The sequence below is a fragment of the Nicotiana sylvestris genome, chromosome 12 (assembly GCF_000393655.2).
Source record: "Nicotiana sylvestris chromosome 12, ASM39365v2, whole genome shotgun sequence".
NCBI classification, from domain to species: domain Eukaryota; kingdom Viridiplantae; phylum Streptophyta; class Magnoliopsida; order Solanales; family Solanaceae; genus Nicotiana; species Nicotiana sylvestris.
The window spans coordinates 42,109,278-42,126,464 of record NC_091068.1 but is presented as its reverse complement, the minus strand read 5'-3'; the positions used below and the strand labels follow the sequence as shown (position 1 = coordinate 42,126,464).

The 17,187-nt window shown below is 40.6% G+C and overlaps 1 protein-coding gene across 1 annotated transcript; it reads right to left on the bottom strand.

Moving 5' to 3' along the window:
• Positions 1-7,522: 7,522 nt before the first annotated feature.
• Positions 7,523-13,580, bottom strand: LOC104235779 (uncharacterized). Its single transcript, XM_070165152.1, has 5 exons — positions 13,194-13,580; positions 10,999-11,141; positions 10,326-10,507; positions 8,087-8,200; positions 7,523-8,012 (listed from the first exon to the last, which is right to left on the bottom strand). The coding sequence occupies exons 1-5, from the start codon at positions 13,485-13,487 to the stop codon at positions 7,870-7,872; spliced, it is 876 nt and encodes a 291-aa protein (XP_070021253.1). The 5' UTR covers positions 13,488-13,580; the 3' UTR covers positions 7,523-7,869.
• Between the last annotated feature and the right edge of the window lie 3,607 nt (positions 13,581-17,187).

Genomic DNA, 17,187 nt, shown 5'->3' with positions numbered 1-17,187 from the left:
CCTATCATTCATATTCGAAGTACAATAATTATATTAAGAAATATTACACATTCTTGTTCTTCTTCGATTTCCGTATTCAGCATATTTGGATCTAGAATTAATTATGTTTGGCTAAGATTTACCTTCTATATCTCGATAATTAGTTTGACAAAAGGGTTTAATACTTTTTGGTCAAACAATTTGGCACCGTTTGGGGGGATTTCTTAGCCAAATTTCTTAGTTTCTTTTAGATCTAGAACCGGCGAAATGTCACTACCTACTCGAAAGAGCGGTAAGTAAGCCTTCGAGACAACAGTACCAAACTAGGTCAGGCTGCTACATAAAGTAGAAGTTATAACCAATGTCTATGCAAAACCCATGTCTCGCATGTAACGATGGGTTTGGCACGACGTACGCACGATCAAAATAGGATTATGGTCATCTGGCATGACCATAGCCCCATTTGACGTATTTACCTTATATATTGACCCGCATTCCCACCCCTTGGGAGGGGATGACAGCTTATTGCGCGGTCTTTTGAAAAAATTGGCACATCCTGCCCTATTTTTACATTCTCCCACACATTGGATGGTCTATGAACGAAGTATGACATGTTTCCCTTGTTGTTGGTACAAATCGGACGAGATCGGACCAGGACTCGATTTCACCACTTCAGCGAGTGAGGTGGATCCAACCCATGCAAAGCCTAGACGCTGTTAAAGATGGAGCCGAACACGGCTGCTAAATCTGAAACCACCATTCGAGCACCAAGAGAAGCGAGTAACACTACAATGTCACTCCTTCTTTCACTGACTCATTGGGTCGAGGTAACGAAAAATTTAATTTTGGTTTATCTTCACTCTTGTGTTGGTTCGAACAGGAATGCGAGCACTCGCATGGGCAAGCAAAGGAGCATTCCAACTAGAAACAATGGAAGGAAAGCTACTACAAAACAATTAAAATGTTGCCCACCTCAAATACTTCAACTTCGTAAAAAGGACACCCCTCAAGTCGTACCCTTTTTCCCCCACCCGGGTTTTGTCCTAATTGGGTCTTCTCGGGGAGATTTCTGGCGAGGTGACGAAAGGGACGTCTCAAAGTTCAAGTATGATTCATCACCCTGCCTGCTGACTGCTTCCCCAGGCCGGGCGATGAAAGGACTAGATACATGGAAACTTCTCCAATATATGCATGGAACGAACATGTATAACATTTTCTAGTAAATGAAATAGAGCAACATTTTGTACTCTCCACCAAGATATCCTCCAATACATGCGAAGTTAAGCTAAACTGGGACTCACCCAGGAAGCGCACAAAAGCAAACGGGGACTCACCTAGGAAACGCATAGTATTCTCCAATGCAAGCGCACAAAAGCAAACTGGGACTCACCTAGGAAACGCAGAAGCTAAGCAAAATAGGGACTCACCCAGGGAACACCCAATATTCTCTAGTAAAAACAAAGCCGAGACAACGAGTTAATATTTCGACCTTAGTGTGAAATAACACCCCTACGGCCAATTGCCACCGCCAAAAGAAGAATTCGACCTCGCTCGAATTACAACGGGTTAACATTTCGACCTTAGCTCGAAATAACACCTTTATGGCCAACGGACACCGCCAAAAGAATAATTCGACCTCGTTCGAATTACAACGGGTTAATATTTTGACCTTAGCTCGAAATAACACCCCTACGGCCAATGGCCACCGCCAAAAGAAGAATTCGACCTTAGCTCGAAATAACACCCCTACGACCAATGGCCACCGCCAAAAGAAGAATTCGACCTCGCTCGAATTACAACAAGTTAACATTTCGACCTTAGCTCTAAATAACACACCTACGGCCAACGGCCACCGCCAAAAGGAGAATTCGACCTCGCTCGAATTACAACGGGTTAACATTTCGACCTTAGCTCGAAATAACACCCGTCGGCCAACGGCCACCGCCAAAAGAAGAATTTGACCTCGCTCGAATTACAATGGGTTAACATTTCGACCTTAGTTCAAAATAACACCCTTACAGCGGATGGCCATCACCGAATCGAATAGGTTACTATTTTGATCTTCCACAAAATAACACCTTTACGACCACCGGCCATTGTCAAAACAAGTAGGTCACAATCCAACCTCGTTTGGAACAACACCTTTTACGGCCGCCGGCTACAGTCAAATAAAAGGAAAAGGCTGGCGTCATTCAAGTATAAGTCAAAAATCGACTTTGCCCAAAACAGCGACTCCAAATTCGATCTCGTTCAAATAAAGTTAGAAATTGGCCTCGCTCTAGATGACGGTTCCAAACTCAACCCCGGTCAAGTACACACTAAAAAATTAATTCTGCCTAAGTCAGCAAGTCTGAACTTAGTCCCACTCGAATGTTCGAGTCAAAAATAGCTTTGACCGAAAGGACGGATCCGAATTCAACCTTGTTAGAATCAAGGATGATACCGCCTAAAGAGACAAATTAGAAATAAATCTCGCCCGAATGTGCAAGTCCGAAGAAGCTCCATTCGGACTCACGCAACGAGACCCTACTCGATCCGGTCAAGGTCGGATTCCCAAATCGAAAAATTAGGGACTCGCCACACAAAATCCGAAGCTACGCCAAAACAAAAAGATGTAACAAGCAAGGGGAAGGGAAAGAAAATCAAAGGATATACAAAGGCGAAACAACTTCTTTATTTATATATACGTGCGCAATAGCCGCACCTTACAAAAGGCCAAAACGAGCCCGACAAAAAGACAAAGATGAACAAAAAAAATAATATATACTAAAGCAGTAACAACTTTTCACTCGGCATCATCACCGTCGTTCTCCCCATCATTGTCCGCAAGAAACTCCTCCTCAACATCAGCCTCCTCACCGACCTCCGATGTCGCAGGGTCGTAGCCGTAGTTGACACGAGTCTCTTGTGCCTTCACTCGGGCTTCTTCATAAGCAGCCTCAGAAACATTGCTCGTCTCCCAAAATCCTTGTATATATCTCGTTGGGCATCGGCATGGACCCAAAGCTCATGCAATTGACGAGGAACAGCGGCAGAGACAGATTCAACTTGAGCTAACAACTACGCCCTCTCAGCCTCAAGTGCCACGACCCGGTCGCCTAGGATCGAATCCTCCCAATCGATCTCGTTGATGCGCTCTTCGAGCCTCGCCTCCCTTAGTGTGGTCGTTGCCATCTCGGACTCCTGCTTAGACTGAAGGATATGGATAGTGTCCTCCAACGCCGTCACACTTGATAAAGCTGACGCTCGAGGGTTCTCGGCATTATCCAACTCATCTACTTTTCTCTCCAGCTCGGCTAACTTCCCCCATACATTCTACACTCAAAGCCTCAACTCTGGCAGCATTCTGATCGAGTTCGGCTTGCAACAACAGCACTCAAGTTCCTCGTCCTAAAGATGCTCGCACTCTGTAGCGACCCCCTTTCCCAACTCAAGTTCCTCGTCCTTAGCATGAAGTAGCTCCTCGAGCTCACTACACATGCGAATGGACTACATCAGCTTCTTATCCCTTTTCTCCAACTCCTCCCCGAGAGATTGATTGACAGTGCTCGCTCTGAGCCGCTCATGCATATCACGACATTTTTTGCGATAACGCCGATACTTTTCAAGCATCATCAGAAAAATCTTGGCCCGGGTCTCGGCCCTGCAAGCACTCTCTATCTCCAGCATGTAAGTCTAAAAATAGCAAGGAGAAGAGAGTCGATAAGAGCCAAAGTAAAAAAACAAACAAAGAAGAGAAACTTACCCTCAAGCCTAACGCGGCCACACCTTGCGATAGTTTGGCATCGCTAACTTCCTGAAGAGACCCGCTTTTTGTGGCAGAGCATAGAAGGCCAAACTGCGGCACAAAATCCACCGTATCTTGCAGAAGGTTGAGATTCGACGGGATTTCGAGTATTCGGGAAGGACCTCTCGCTCTTACCACAGTTCGCGTAAAGCCCTCCTCGAACATCCTAACATAGTTAGGATCGAGGTCAGATTCAAACTCGTAATCGTCCACCATGATGCCTTTCCCCCCCTCTTTGGCCAAAGAAGAAGTGCGGTTCGGCCAGGAAGACGAAGGGCCGCCCAAGATAGTAATTGAAATCCTGGGACTCCGTCTCTCCACCACATCAGCCTATTGACCACTCACAACAGGTGCTGTGTCCACAGCAGGGCTGACATCATCTCTGATTTCTATCAACGCCAGGGTAAGGGTACCCCTCAAAGAAGTATCGGCCGGGGAAACCTCTTTCAACACCACCCTTCGTCTCTTCGGTGGGTCCTCCTTACTACTTACGCGAGAAGATTCGTCGACTGGACAGGGTGCAGGGGGGAGTAATCTCCGAACATGCAGCTTCGGCCATAGGTGCAGGCTGAGTAGTTCTTGATACAGGACATGCAGCAGCCCTCAGCGTAGGATGAATAGAAGGCGCTGGTTGACGCAACGCAAGCAGAGGAGCCCTCGTCCTTCGCACCCTCCCTGTCAGTAATGAAATACGGTCATACAACGACAAAATCAAACTATAAGGCAAAGAACAAAGAACTGCAATGGGCTCACTCACCAGTGAGAGGCTTACGCCTATATCTCTCATAGAAGGACGCCCACACGCAAACCCCCATTGTATAGGGAAGAATGGCGTTTACCCACTCACGGATGTCGTCAACTGGCAGGGGAGGCAATCTCTCGGCTACGAAAGCGAAAACAAGTCATTAGCAATGCCATCTAAAGAAGAACGGTCGACGATCGCCTTAGAATCGCAAAATAAACAAAGGAAAACTTACGTGTGAAGTTCCACGTCTCAAGGAACCCCGCCGAGTCCGCCATAAGGTGTTTTATCCGCACATAAAAATAGCTTTCCTAGAAGCGGTGATTAGCCTTATCATCCATCTTCACCATCAAACTCTTGGTTCTTTGATGACACATGTGGATCATCGTGCCTAAAATAAATTGAGGGACAAAAATATTAAGAATATGCCCCAAAGTGATCCCTCGACCGGCGAGCTCCACATACTTGAGAAGCATGAGGAAGAGCTTGTATGCGTACGTTGAAAGCTGAACCGGGCACACTTCGTAAAAACGACAGAAGTCCACCACTAGAGAGGGGGGAGGAAACATATATCCGACAACAAAAGGATACGCGTAAAATGGGCAGTACCCCGGGCGGTGCAAGTGCACAATGTCCGTTCCCGTCGCCGGTGCCATTTCGATATGGTTTGGAATTCCCCACTTGGTCTTGAGCGCCATAATCGCCACTTTATCCATGGTAGAAGGGACATGTTCTGGTTCTTCTCCGGTGATGCTGTTAAAATCAGTCCATAATTTCCCCAGGTAGGGTAGTATCTCAGCCATTATCGGAACTCCCTCATCTTCCGTCACCTCCACTCCCTCTCTAAGAGGAGGTACTTCATTTTCCAGCACCAGAGCTTCGACGAATTTGTCGGTCTGGGAAGGAGTACCAACTATTTGACTAACTTGATTGAAATAAACAAGAGTGATGAAGGAAAAGAGAAGATGGTCACGTCAAATTCAGACGAAAGCAGAAGTATGAAATCGAAAGTATGAAATATTGAAGAGGGTGGAAGTTTGCAAAATTCCTCAGGTAAACCGAAAAGTGTAACAATCGAATGATAGGTTCCCCCTATTTATAGGAACATGAATGTCCTAAGTGGGAAACCCAAGAGCCGCCAATCAAAAAATTGAAAGGGCACGGGAAACGATACGGTTCTTGGGAAACGTGCGCCATAATGATGCATAATGGGTATCCATGATATCTCGAATCGATGCAACGATTCAGCTCCGAACTGACATAACAGTCCGATGATACCACTGAAGCATCACGTCGCCGCCTCGATTTAAGGACCTCGTTTAATGCTATTCAAATTTCTCCTAATTATTGAATCGATAGAGTCCACCCGTTGTGGACGGAAGGACTAACTCTATGGGTCAAAATATGATCATAGGATGGTTGTTCTTAAAGGGAACGACAAGGGGTCGCCCAAGCCGTAATCATGCCCTCGAGGCGTGATAGCAAAGAGCATCTCGGTCACTGCCGGGGTTAAATCGTCGGAAAGCTTACATCGCAGAAGAAGCGTAATGTTTGAGCGAGCGATAAAGGGTACAATCATAAGAAAGTACGCCGGTCAAAGATCATTGGATAAAAGAAAAATTGCTAATATATATAGGGGGAGCTGAGCCTAGAGAAAGGGGGGTGATTCTTGATAGCCATCACAATAGAGTCAACAAGGGGAATCTCTTCGTCCCCCATAATTTCTTCTCCTTCCTTACTTCCATGATCATGGTGCAAATCTGTCTTAGATGTAAGCCTATCATTCATATTCGATGTACAATAATTATATTAAGAAATATTACACGTTCTTATTCTTCTTCGATTTTCGTATTCATCATATTTGGATCTAAAATTAATTATGTTTGGCTAAGATTTACCTTCTATATCTCTGATAATTAGTTTGACAAAAGGGTTTAATACTTTTTGGTCAAACAACAACCATTTGTCATCATCATTCTTGCTACCAAAAGGGAATGTGCTCTCTCCGAATAATTTCTACTATCCCGACCAGTAATTTCTTGCATTGGAGCATCAAAATTTGCACAACCTGGTAAACATGCTTGGTGATGTGGAGCATTTTCTAAGGTTTGTGAAGTCAAACAAATGAAAAGTGCTTAGGATAAGTTTCTAAAATAAACTAATTTTGACAAGTATTTTTTTCTTTCTAAAATGCTTTTTTTCAAAACTACTTTTAGTAAGAAGCGGTTTGTATTTAGTTAATTAATTTGAAAATCACTTTTGAGCAGCAATTAGTATCTGGCCAAATACTTTAATTTTAAAAAAAAGTACTTTTTTGAAAGAAAAAGAAAATGCTTTTGGCTTTGGAGAATTTTGGTCATACAAGCTATAGTTCCAAGGGAGCTTTTTTTTTTTTTTTGACTTGTATCTGACTATGTTCTTAACTTTAAGAATTGCACAATAGCGTACTTTTTTGGTTCCAAAAATATACTTGTTTTTTTATAAATAAATCCCTACCAGGCAGGGTACCTGAATGGCTTCTAACCTGATACAATCATGAGTAAAATATGGACGTGTAAGAGTGTGTTTGGTATGAAGGAAAACATTTTCTGTCATACCAAACACACCTAAGAGTCAAAAATTCTAGTATCATCTTAGGATTTAAATGACATCCTAAAATGATAATACAGGATGAAGTGTTAATAAAATGAAGCATCTTTATCATGCTAACAATCAAAAATTCCATGGCTAACTTTTTGTTGGACATCGAAGCATGAAAAGATTAAAAAATTCCTTTAGCTGGCAGCTATTCAAATGAGTTCCAATAAATAGCCCAGTAATTTATTTGAACCGATAAACTATTTCTTTGTTTAGTTCAAGTCCTTTATTTTTTTTCTAGCTATTGCCAATTAAGACGTTTTTTTTTGAGTATTTCCATCTCTGCAAATATAATCTACATGAAGAAATTTCCACAAAACACTGTTGATCCCAAAAGAAAGTAAGAAAACAGAACCAAGAAACTAGTTAGCCAAATATACCAAATAAGAGATATTAATAATTTCCAAGCACAACCTTCAAATGATTCAACAATTAACAAGAGAATGAACCAAAGCCAAATGCATAGACCTTTGCATAACAAGCCCCACTATTTAACAGATGGACATGACATTTACATGACTGAAAATCACTAAATCGTCAATGAGGAAAAACAATTAGGTCATTGGTTTATCTACCCAATGGTACAACTGGATTACACAGAAAGAAAGCCAGTAGAACACTTTAGCAGATCATATGTGAAGCACAGGTATATCGTTGGTTCCATTTTGTGAATGAGTCTCCAATGTTCTAATGGCTCGTGCCATTTCTTTGTCAGCCTTGATTCTTACTTTTCTTTTCTCCACTTCTTCACCAAAACATATATTACCACTCGAGGACTGCAACAATCTGGATGCCACTGGTTTTGATCTACACGGCCAATAGTGAAATCCTCTGCAGCTGCTTGTAAGAAGTACTCAAGGATAGCATCTGCCACAAGAAAATCACATGATATATATCTATCTCCAGACCATCTGAAGTTTAGTAATATCCAGAGTCTATACCGTTCCGGAGTTCTCCAGCTAAAATAACTGTTGTCTGAGTACCAGAGAGGTTGAGAAGTGTTGCTAACAAATCCATGACAGCTCCCTCACTATAAATCACGTCTGATCCAAGTACTGAAATACAAATATATTCAGAACATGAAACAGTAAACTAAAATCAAGGATATGCAAACTGGACAAGTGACCAGAGACCATTTACCTGGCCTTTGGAACATGAAAGAAGAGAAAGGGGGTGGTATGTGAGCTATCAAGCTGAGTATGTGATATTTTTTAAATAACAGAGAAATCCCCTAGGGCTAGCTGGCTCGCAGTTCGAAACTAAGTGGATAATGGATCAGTCCCTCTATCCTTCTCCACTTAAATACAGACTTTTATCCATGACAGGGTTCAAACTCGTCTGCTCAACCCACACATCATATGCTGCAGTCTTACCTCTGCACCAAACCCTGAGGGTCCCTAAAAAATCTTTTGGCATGTCAACGTAGAAAACATTGAGGTGGTGTCCCATGTTTTGCTATGGGTAGAGGGAGCGGTGAGAGGGTGTAAAGCTGTAGGTAAGAACATCCATTTTCTTTGCAAGATTAGGTGGCAACAGTGTTTCATAAATAGGCAAAATTAATCAGACCCAACAAATTCTAAAAAAAAAAAAGATAAGAGTATCAACAACCCATATACGCTCAGCAGCAATTTTGGACTGGTCTAAAACTGATAGCACGAACAACCTATATATACCTACTTGCTAACTCAGAAAAGGAAAACAAGTTAAACTCACTCCCCGACCTAAAATGAAAACAAGGAAACAAATTGTTATAGATGACCAATCGGGGAGTGAGTACGTACCCTCTCAATACATCTCTTCTGATTCAGGGCCAACTCCTACAGCCCCAGCTTCACATACTTCCCAAGCCCTACAACGTGTACCGTCTGAGTTGTCTGATGGCTCAACAACAGGCAGCGGTGAATACTCCACCTCCCCCACAGCTTCAGTATCTGGGGAGAGTGTAGAAGGTGGGACGAATAGTGATAATGAGGTACCGGACAGTGGTGTGCCCCAGGTTGGGGGTGTTGAATGAACTAGAAAACCTGAAGTTTGGGAAGATCGATTTGTCAGCTAGGTGGTGTTCCACAAGTTTAGGGAATGGTGGCCATTACAGAAGTTGATTCTTGAGAGAAGCTTCATTGACAAAGAACTTCCACCCCTACACCCCAATGTTCATAGATAGTTTCAGGCTCGAGCGGGTTGGGAGTTCTTTAAAGATAATTGTTTGAAGGCAAATAAGCATATGGTCAAGGAATTTTACAGCAATGTGGCCCATATCTTGAAGGTCACTAAGGTGACCAAGGTGAGAAACAAATATGTGGTATTCACCGGGAGGGAACTGAATGAATACTTGGGGTTCATTGATGAAGATGAGTCCCTTTACAATGAAAAGTTAGAAATGGGCGAGGAGGTTCGTCCGTGGTTAGCTTCATACCTGGAAATCCCGGGTACGGTTCCAGAATGGCAAAGTGCATAACAACCCATATACACCCACCGCAACTTTTCAAGTGAGGGAGAAATGAAATTAGGTTTTGATTCTGGTCGGACTTTGTAAGAAAGCTTCTTAAGAGCAGGAGCAAGGGTCAAAACAAACTGATTCATTTGTAGTTGTTATGCAGCCACTTGACATCCTTATCAATTTTTTTTTTTTTAAAAAGGAAAAAATAAAACAAAAGTAGCCAATTGACATATATCTCTTATTGAAGATGTAATTTTCTCCATATTTAGTCTATTGATTACATACATAGATCTACTCACCACTTGTCACCGGACAAATTGATTTCAAAGGGGGGGGGGTGTTACCCATTTTGCCTTTCAGGATTGCTCTAATATATTAAAAGCCTAAAGCTGGCAAATGTCTCAACTTAATAGAAGCCAGTCATATACACAACAACAACTTCAAGTTCTACAAAACCTTCATTCGATAAGGCTTCTAATCTATAAATGAAAAAAGGATTATTGACAAGAATTCTGGAAAAATAATACTTCTGTGGTTAGACAGTTAAATAGTATATAACTAATTCTAGTTCACCTCCTCCACAAAGAAAAGATAAGGATAAGAAAAGAAAATAACAATATAAAGCAATATGCGACAACATTGTGAAGGGAAACTAAACAACCGCAGATATAAGAATATGGTATTTGATTATGTATTGTGAATAAAATGCTATAGGGAATGAGACCATCTCAGATTATTACCATAATCTGGCAAAGGATCCTTTATATCATGATCTAGCTCATCTCCCCATGTGAGCTCATCCACTGTTGCAGAACCTCTTACATCTCCATACAAATTAGCCTCTACATTTTTCTTCAGTAGCCTCAGTCTATCCGGTAGGTCAGTAAGAATAACTTGACCACCCAAAAGAGCTGCAATGCAGCTGGAAACATTGTATGAGAAACTTAATAAGAGAATTGTACCATTTAACAACAGTATACTTATGCCATGTAAAGTGAGTGATTTAAACATTTAATTTCTACTACTAGCTACCAACATAAATTTGTGAGCAAGTACTTTACTTTGTGCACATGCCATGCCTTGTTTATCATACACATTCCGGAGACAAGAAACTACAATAGGAACTAATCCAAACATTATTTTGTTGGAACGTGCAAGTGCACCGTTTCAAACTCTTGACTGCCATCCACTAGCTTAAACCAATAATGACTGGAAAATCATTTTGACAAATCAGATATCAACAACAACAACAACAACAAACCCAGTGAAATCCCACAAGTGGAGTCTGGGAAGGATAGTGTATACGCCGACCTTACCCCTACCCTAGGGAGGTAGAGGGGCTGTTTTCAAAAGCCCCTCGGCTCGAGAGGATGCGAATCAAATATCAATGTCATAAAATATAAACAGCATTACCCAACTAATCCACAGCCAGAGCCCAACTCAACAACCTTCTTGCCTTGAAGATGAATTCTTCCTGATTCTACAGCGTGCTCCAAGAATTTCCCAAGGACCACTCCACTATCCCACATTACAGAACCAGTTACTCCAGGAGTACCCTGAAATACAAAATACAGCTTGGTCGTTAGAAATTTGATGTGTGTGTGTGTGTGTGTGTGTGTGTGAGAGAGAGAGAGAGAGAGAGAGAGAGAGAGAGAGCAACCGAAATAATGTCAATGCTTTACCAGTGCAAGGAGATCACATTGTTTCACAAGCATTTCAACTTTCAGCAGATAAACTAACAGCAGCTAACCTAAATTGCCTCTGGGTCAAGTCATTGCCAAAGCTTATTAGTCATCTCATAAGTTACTATTCCAAGTGTCTAACTGACACAAACTTTAGCCAAGTCATCATAATTTTCAAGAGTAAAAGCAGAATATGCAGCTAAAGTTCATATACACTAGGACTAGGTGTTATTTTTTTTATCACTATACAATAGGTGTGATTTACTATATATAAAACATCTCGAGCTACTGATTCTGATGTTGCCCTAATTCTGTTCGAGAGGCCCATGGTAGCAAGAAGTACAAGTCAGACAAGTGGGAGGGGAGTGCAGGTTATTTGAAGTAATGAGGATTTGATCCGTTAGCAATTAACAATAATACCAGTATCTCCTTTGTCCTGTGTAAGGAAAGGACATGGGAAGAATACATACCTATAAGACAATGACCTTCAAAGGCAATGACAAGGAAAAAATAACGCTAACAGTGTTGGCTTAAAATTAACAGTAGGCTGAACTAGATGGATTATAACAGCAGAAGTAACTTACTAATGATTCCCAAATGAGTATCATAATGCGCCAGAAATGGGCTATGAAATTTTGGCATACGAAAATTACATGCTGCTGTTCTAAAAAAAAGGGCTATGAAATGAACTGCACTCCACCAATGGGTTCGTTTTTCTTTTGTCCTTTTATGGGCAGTTCACATATAAAACATGCGACCTATAGCCCAATAGTGATATCCGTTTCAGTAAAAAAGTTAAGCTTATTTTATGCACTATTTAACAGTAGGTCACATGTTTAACCAGCGTAAGAAGCATGCAATCTACTTTTAAATTGAGCCTAGTGTAAACTAACTTTTTGACGGAAACGAGAATCATTATTGGGCTACATGTCACATTTTTTATAGGTGAACTGCCCTAAATGGGCAAAAAAAGAGAAGAACCCATTAGTGGAGCGCAGTTCATTTCAGAGCCCATTTTGGGCGCAGACTCCAATTAATGTTCAGCAGGAGACAATACTCCTCTTTGTTCCTAAGCTTACTTCTTGAAAATGTTCTAGTTGTGATAATCATGTATTGAACCTTGAGAAAAAAGACCATGTCCTAAATTTGCTCAAGTTTCTCGAAGGTCAGATCACGCTATTTGTCGTTGGATGGTTGGCAGTTTGTTTTCACTGACTTTGCTGCACTTAAAATTGACTGCTAAATTTAGTTACTAGTTACTACTCATAAGATCTTCTGCCTGTTAAAAACCATGGAACTTGATCAATGATGATAACTTTCATGTGGTAATTTGCTTCTCGGGTATTAACTCTTTAGACTTAACTCATTATAAGAATGACAAAATCCATGTTTATCTGGCTCACTCTTTTCACTCATCTTCATGAAGTCCTTAAAAACTTGCCAATTGATAAGTCGATGTGGATTTGGGAATTCAGTCTAATTGGCTGATTATATACCCAAAACAACCAAATATTAACTCAAAACCCCCATAATCTACTAATCATAATTAACCAATTTATAATTTTCTAAGCATAGAAAAAGTTTCTCCCGACAATTTCATCAATTTCTCTCCATAAAGAATAAAAACTTACTTTATCTTCATTTGATAATTAAACAAATTACCAGAAAGACCCCCCCCCCCCCAAAAAAAAAAAAAAAGAGGAAAAAAGTACTCATTTTGACCTTAAGCGAGTTAAATCAAGAGTAATCCATTAAGAAATAAAGGAAAAACTATCTAAAACAAGCCATAAATAATGGTGGAGCTATAAATCATGTATGAAAATTTAAAGTTAACTTGTTTCTACGTATAAAAGGGTACATTTTTTTCCGGAACAGATAAAAAAGGAAAGTGAATCACGTAATTTGGGACAGAGGGAGTGCACAAACCAGGTTAGAAGGGGACTGAAGAATGGAGAGAGAGCGGCCACAAGCGTCAATAGGGATCTGGAGAGAAGTTTGACGGGCGAAGGCATTGGGCTTTGAAAACGTTGGCTGTTGAATTCCCCAAAGCAACATAGTCTCCTCTGCTGGCTCTTCACTGTTCACCAATCTCACCTTTCCTCTGTACATTCCTAACTCTTCAACCATCCTCTCTTCCTCTTCCTCCTCGTATGAGTACTCTTTCTCCTCAGCTTTTCCGGCGAGGTTTGTTTCATCTCTTACGATGCCGTCGACGTTCATGGCTCAGTGCTCTCCGCGCTTGCGCTCCTGCGAGAGGGTTTAGAGTTTAGACCCTCTTCGGCACTTTTTGGGTTGGTCATTCGCAGAAGCGAGTGCACAAATAGCCATATTTAGGAAGCTATTTAAGGAGTAGTCATAATTTATAATGTTTTAAAATTTAACCATTTTAGAATTAACTTTAGACCGGTAAGAATTTTTTTTTTATAAAGGCACGTGGGGCGCTGATTATTATTAAGAATTAAAAATAAAGAGAGTTATTATAGTGTCGGATTGATCTTATCGGAACAATCCCTAGTTTGTCTTTGCAGAAAGTAGAGAAAACAAATAAAGGTGGTTCACTCCAGAAGTGCTCGCCACACTCGGCATTAACATGTGAGTTACAGTTGCTTCCAAACTTCGCTCGTGTGTGCGCCACTTGATTTCCTTCACGGTAGACATGCCTAACTTCCGGTTGATCCAGTGCTTCTAACAAGAACCTGCAATCATGGAGAAGATTAGCATTAGCTTTAGTGTGACAATTGTCATGTAGGAATTGTAGTAATACCTAGCAATCGGTTTCCACTATAAGCGGTATTCCATATTTTTTTGTGAACGCAAGTTTCAATCCTTTTAGTAGGGCGATGATTTCAGCTTGGATGGGTGATGAGGCCATTGTATGGTAAGAGAATCCATCAATCCATTGACCCTTGGAATCTATGATGATTCCGCTTGCTCCTCCTTTATCAGAGTTTTTTTGGTGTGCACCATTTAAATTGAGTTTATAGATGTTGTGTGGTTAGGGGTCCATTTTATCAATATTTTGGTCATTATTGGGTGTTTGAAATTCTGATTTGCGAGACAGAGATATTCCATTGCGTACATAATTATTTTTCTGGTATCAATGTGGTGGGAGTCATTATTGAAGAGGTTTTGGTTGCGATTTAGCCAAATATGCCAAAGGATAATAGGGGTTATTATTGCCAAAGGTATGGAAAAATTGTTTGGTCGAGCATCTAAGGTACAATTTTCTTTTATCCAGTCAAGATAGTTTGAATGTGTTGGTGGACTGATGTTTAGTTATCCCCATATGTTGCTGTTGATGGGACATTGAAAGATGAGGTGGTATTTATTTTCCTCTATACCACAGTGTTTGCAAGAATTATTTTCTATTATGTTTCTTTGGTATAGAACAGCCGCAGTTGGTAGTCGTTGGTGTAGTAGCAGCCAAAGGAAGGTTTTTAGTTTGTTATGGCAGTGTACTTTCCATAACCAGAACTAGAGAAAAAGGTTCCTATTGTCGGATAGTCCCTGTTAGTCTAGTGAAGTGATTGTACACTGATTTCGTTGTGAAGTTCCAATCCTCAATTTCTTTCCAGAAGAAGGAGTCATTTAGGTGTTCAGAGAAGAGGATGTAAGTTTGTTGTATGATGTTAGAGATCGTATTTGGTAGGTCATATGTTAGTGTGTCTAGATTCCAGATATTATTGGTAATGATAATGTTAACTGTTTTAGTAGAATCTTCCATGTTGAGTGGTCCCTTGATTAATTCCCGTAGTGCCTGGCTACCTGTAACCCACCTATCTTCTCAAAGTCGTACTTTTGTCCCGCTTCCAATGTTCCAGGATATACCTTTGGAGAAGAAATAGTATGTTTGGCAACACTTTTCCAGATGTAGGAGTCATTATTTTTGAAAACCGTGTGATTTCTTCTTTGTGTTTTGGTATATTTTTTCTTTAAGAGTTTTTACCCAAAGGGTGTCAAGGTTTGTTGTTTGGCAGCGCTTTAGACAAGAGGGGTTGCTCTGATGGTAAGCAACCCTCACTTCCAACCGAGAGGTTGTGAGTTCGAGTCACCCCAAGAGCAAATGTGGGGAGTTCTTGGAGGGAAGGATGTCGAGGGTCTATTTAGAAACAGTCTCTCTACTTTTGGTAGGGTTAAGGTTTGAGTACACACTACCCTCTCCAGACCCCACTAGTGGGATTATACTGGATTGTTGTTATTGTTGGTGGTATCAGGGTTTGTGTGTGATCTCCATAGTAGGTTAGAAAGGAGTGTAATATTCTTTCCTATTGCTTTATACAATCCCAGTCCACCCTCTCTTTTAGGAGAAGCTACTATATTCCAATTGATGTGATGAACTTTTCGTTTTCTTATTGTTGACCCCCATAGAAAGTTGCACTGTATGCGATTGATATTATTTCTAATCTTAGCTGGTAGAAGGTTTATTTGCATGGAGTGTGTAGGTATTGCTGAGAGAGTCAATTGTATAAGGGTTACTTTGCCAAATAAGCTCAGTAGATTGGCTTTCCAACCTTTAAGTCTAGTATTCATCCTGTCCAAAATGAATTGGTAATCACAGCTTTTTGGTTGCATGTTAGTGATTGGGAAACCCAGATACTTACCTACATTTGTTTTTATCTTAATGTTTAGTGTTGTAGCCAGCGTTGCTTGTTTTGTAGGCGGTACATTAGATAAAAAAAATGATTTTTAGTTTTCAAAAATTAATTCTTTGGCCGGATCGGTGGGCAATAAAGTTGAATATGTTAATGATAGAGGTTGCGCTAGAGTTATCAGCCTTAGCAAATAGGATTAGGTCATCCGCAAAAAAGAGGTGGTATATGGCTGGCACATTGTGACTTATTTTAATAGGTTTCTGATGATAGGCTATAATTGCATATTTTAGTCGCTTATTACATTCTAATTTACTGCACTTTAATTGAGTTTGAGCTTTAATCGCTAGTATTTTGCACTAATTGTGTGTTTTATGCCTTGTAGGAGCGATTCCGAGCTATGTAGATGTTATGAAATGAATTCAAGTGATTTAGAGCTTTGAAGACTGAGTAAATGCTCAAGGAATTAAGTCGGGATTGTGTTCAGGGGTCAACGGATGATAGTTAGAACAAACGAAGAATCGAGTAGGTATATTGCATACTATCTAGTAAAATGAACATAACCTTTTACTCAGAATTCCATTTGGGATCCACAATATATGGTTGGAAAACTAAATCAAAAGGCTAAAACTTTCATGTTTTACGTTTTTCTAAATTCCATATGGAACAAGGTGAAAAGTGCGCGTTAAGAGCGTGGCCACGCTCGTCAGGCAGAATCAAAGTGGATATGCGCGGTCTGAGCGTGGTCACGCACATCCTATCCGGAAAATATGTCCTTTTTCGCGTAGGAGAAGGTGTAATTATTTGGGCCCAACCCTACTTGGTATATATATACATGAAAAAAACGGTATTTTGAAGACCTTGGACATACTTTTGACATATTTTAGACCTAAGGAGGCTAAGAAGACCGAGATTCGACCTAAGGAGACAGAGACACAATAGGAGCAAGGCGGGGAATTCTTCTACGAGTTTTTCCTTCCCCTTCCTATTTTTCATTGTTAGTTATGACTTTTAGCATTGTAGTTTTACATACTATTATGAATAGCTAATTTGTTATCTAGGGTTTTGATGGATCCTTTTGTAGGATAAATTCTTGTTATGTTTTTATATAATTGAGCCGTAGTATTTTCTCTATTTGTTCAACTATATTATTCTTGTGGTTGATTGAAGGGCCCTCAATTAGATGTGCCTATTTAGTATGTGTTACTCGGGAGAGAGTGCATATTTAGGTAGTTGTTGAACAACATCACTCCTGATGTATGTGAGGAATCAATAACCAAGGGTTTAAAGGTGGGATTAGGGATAACGAAATTGTGTGTGTGATCTAAGTG

Bases quoted from the DNA above. Each gene is read 5' to 3' on its own strand.
- LOC104235779 (XM_070165152.1), bottom strand. From the start codon at position 13,487: ATGAACGTCGACGGCATCGTAAGAGATGAAACAAACCTCGCCGGAAAA. The intron at 10,508-10,998 runs GTAATGCTGTTT...CAATGTTTCCAG, and splicing joins TCTGGCTGTGGATTAGTTGG to CTGCATTGCAGCTCTTTTGG. The intron at 8,201-10,325 runs GTAATAATCTGA...TTTGTATTTCAG, and splicing joins GGATCCTTTGCCAGATTATG to TACTTGGATCAGACGTGATT.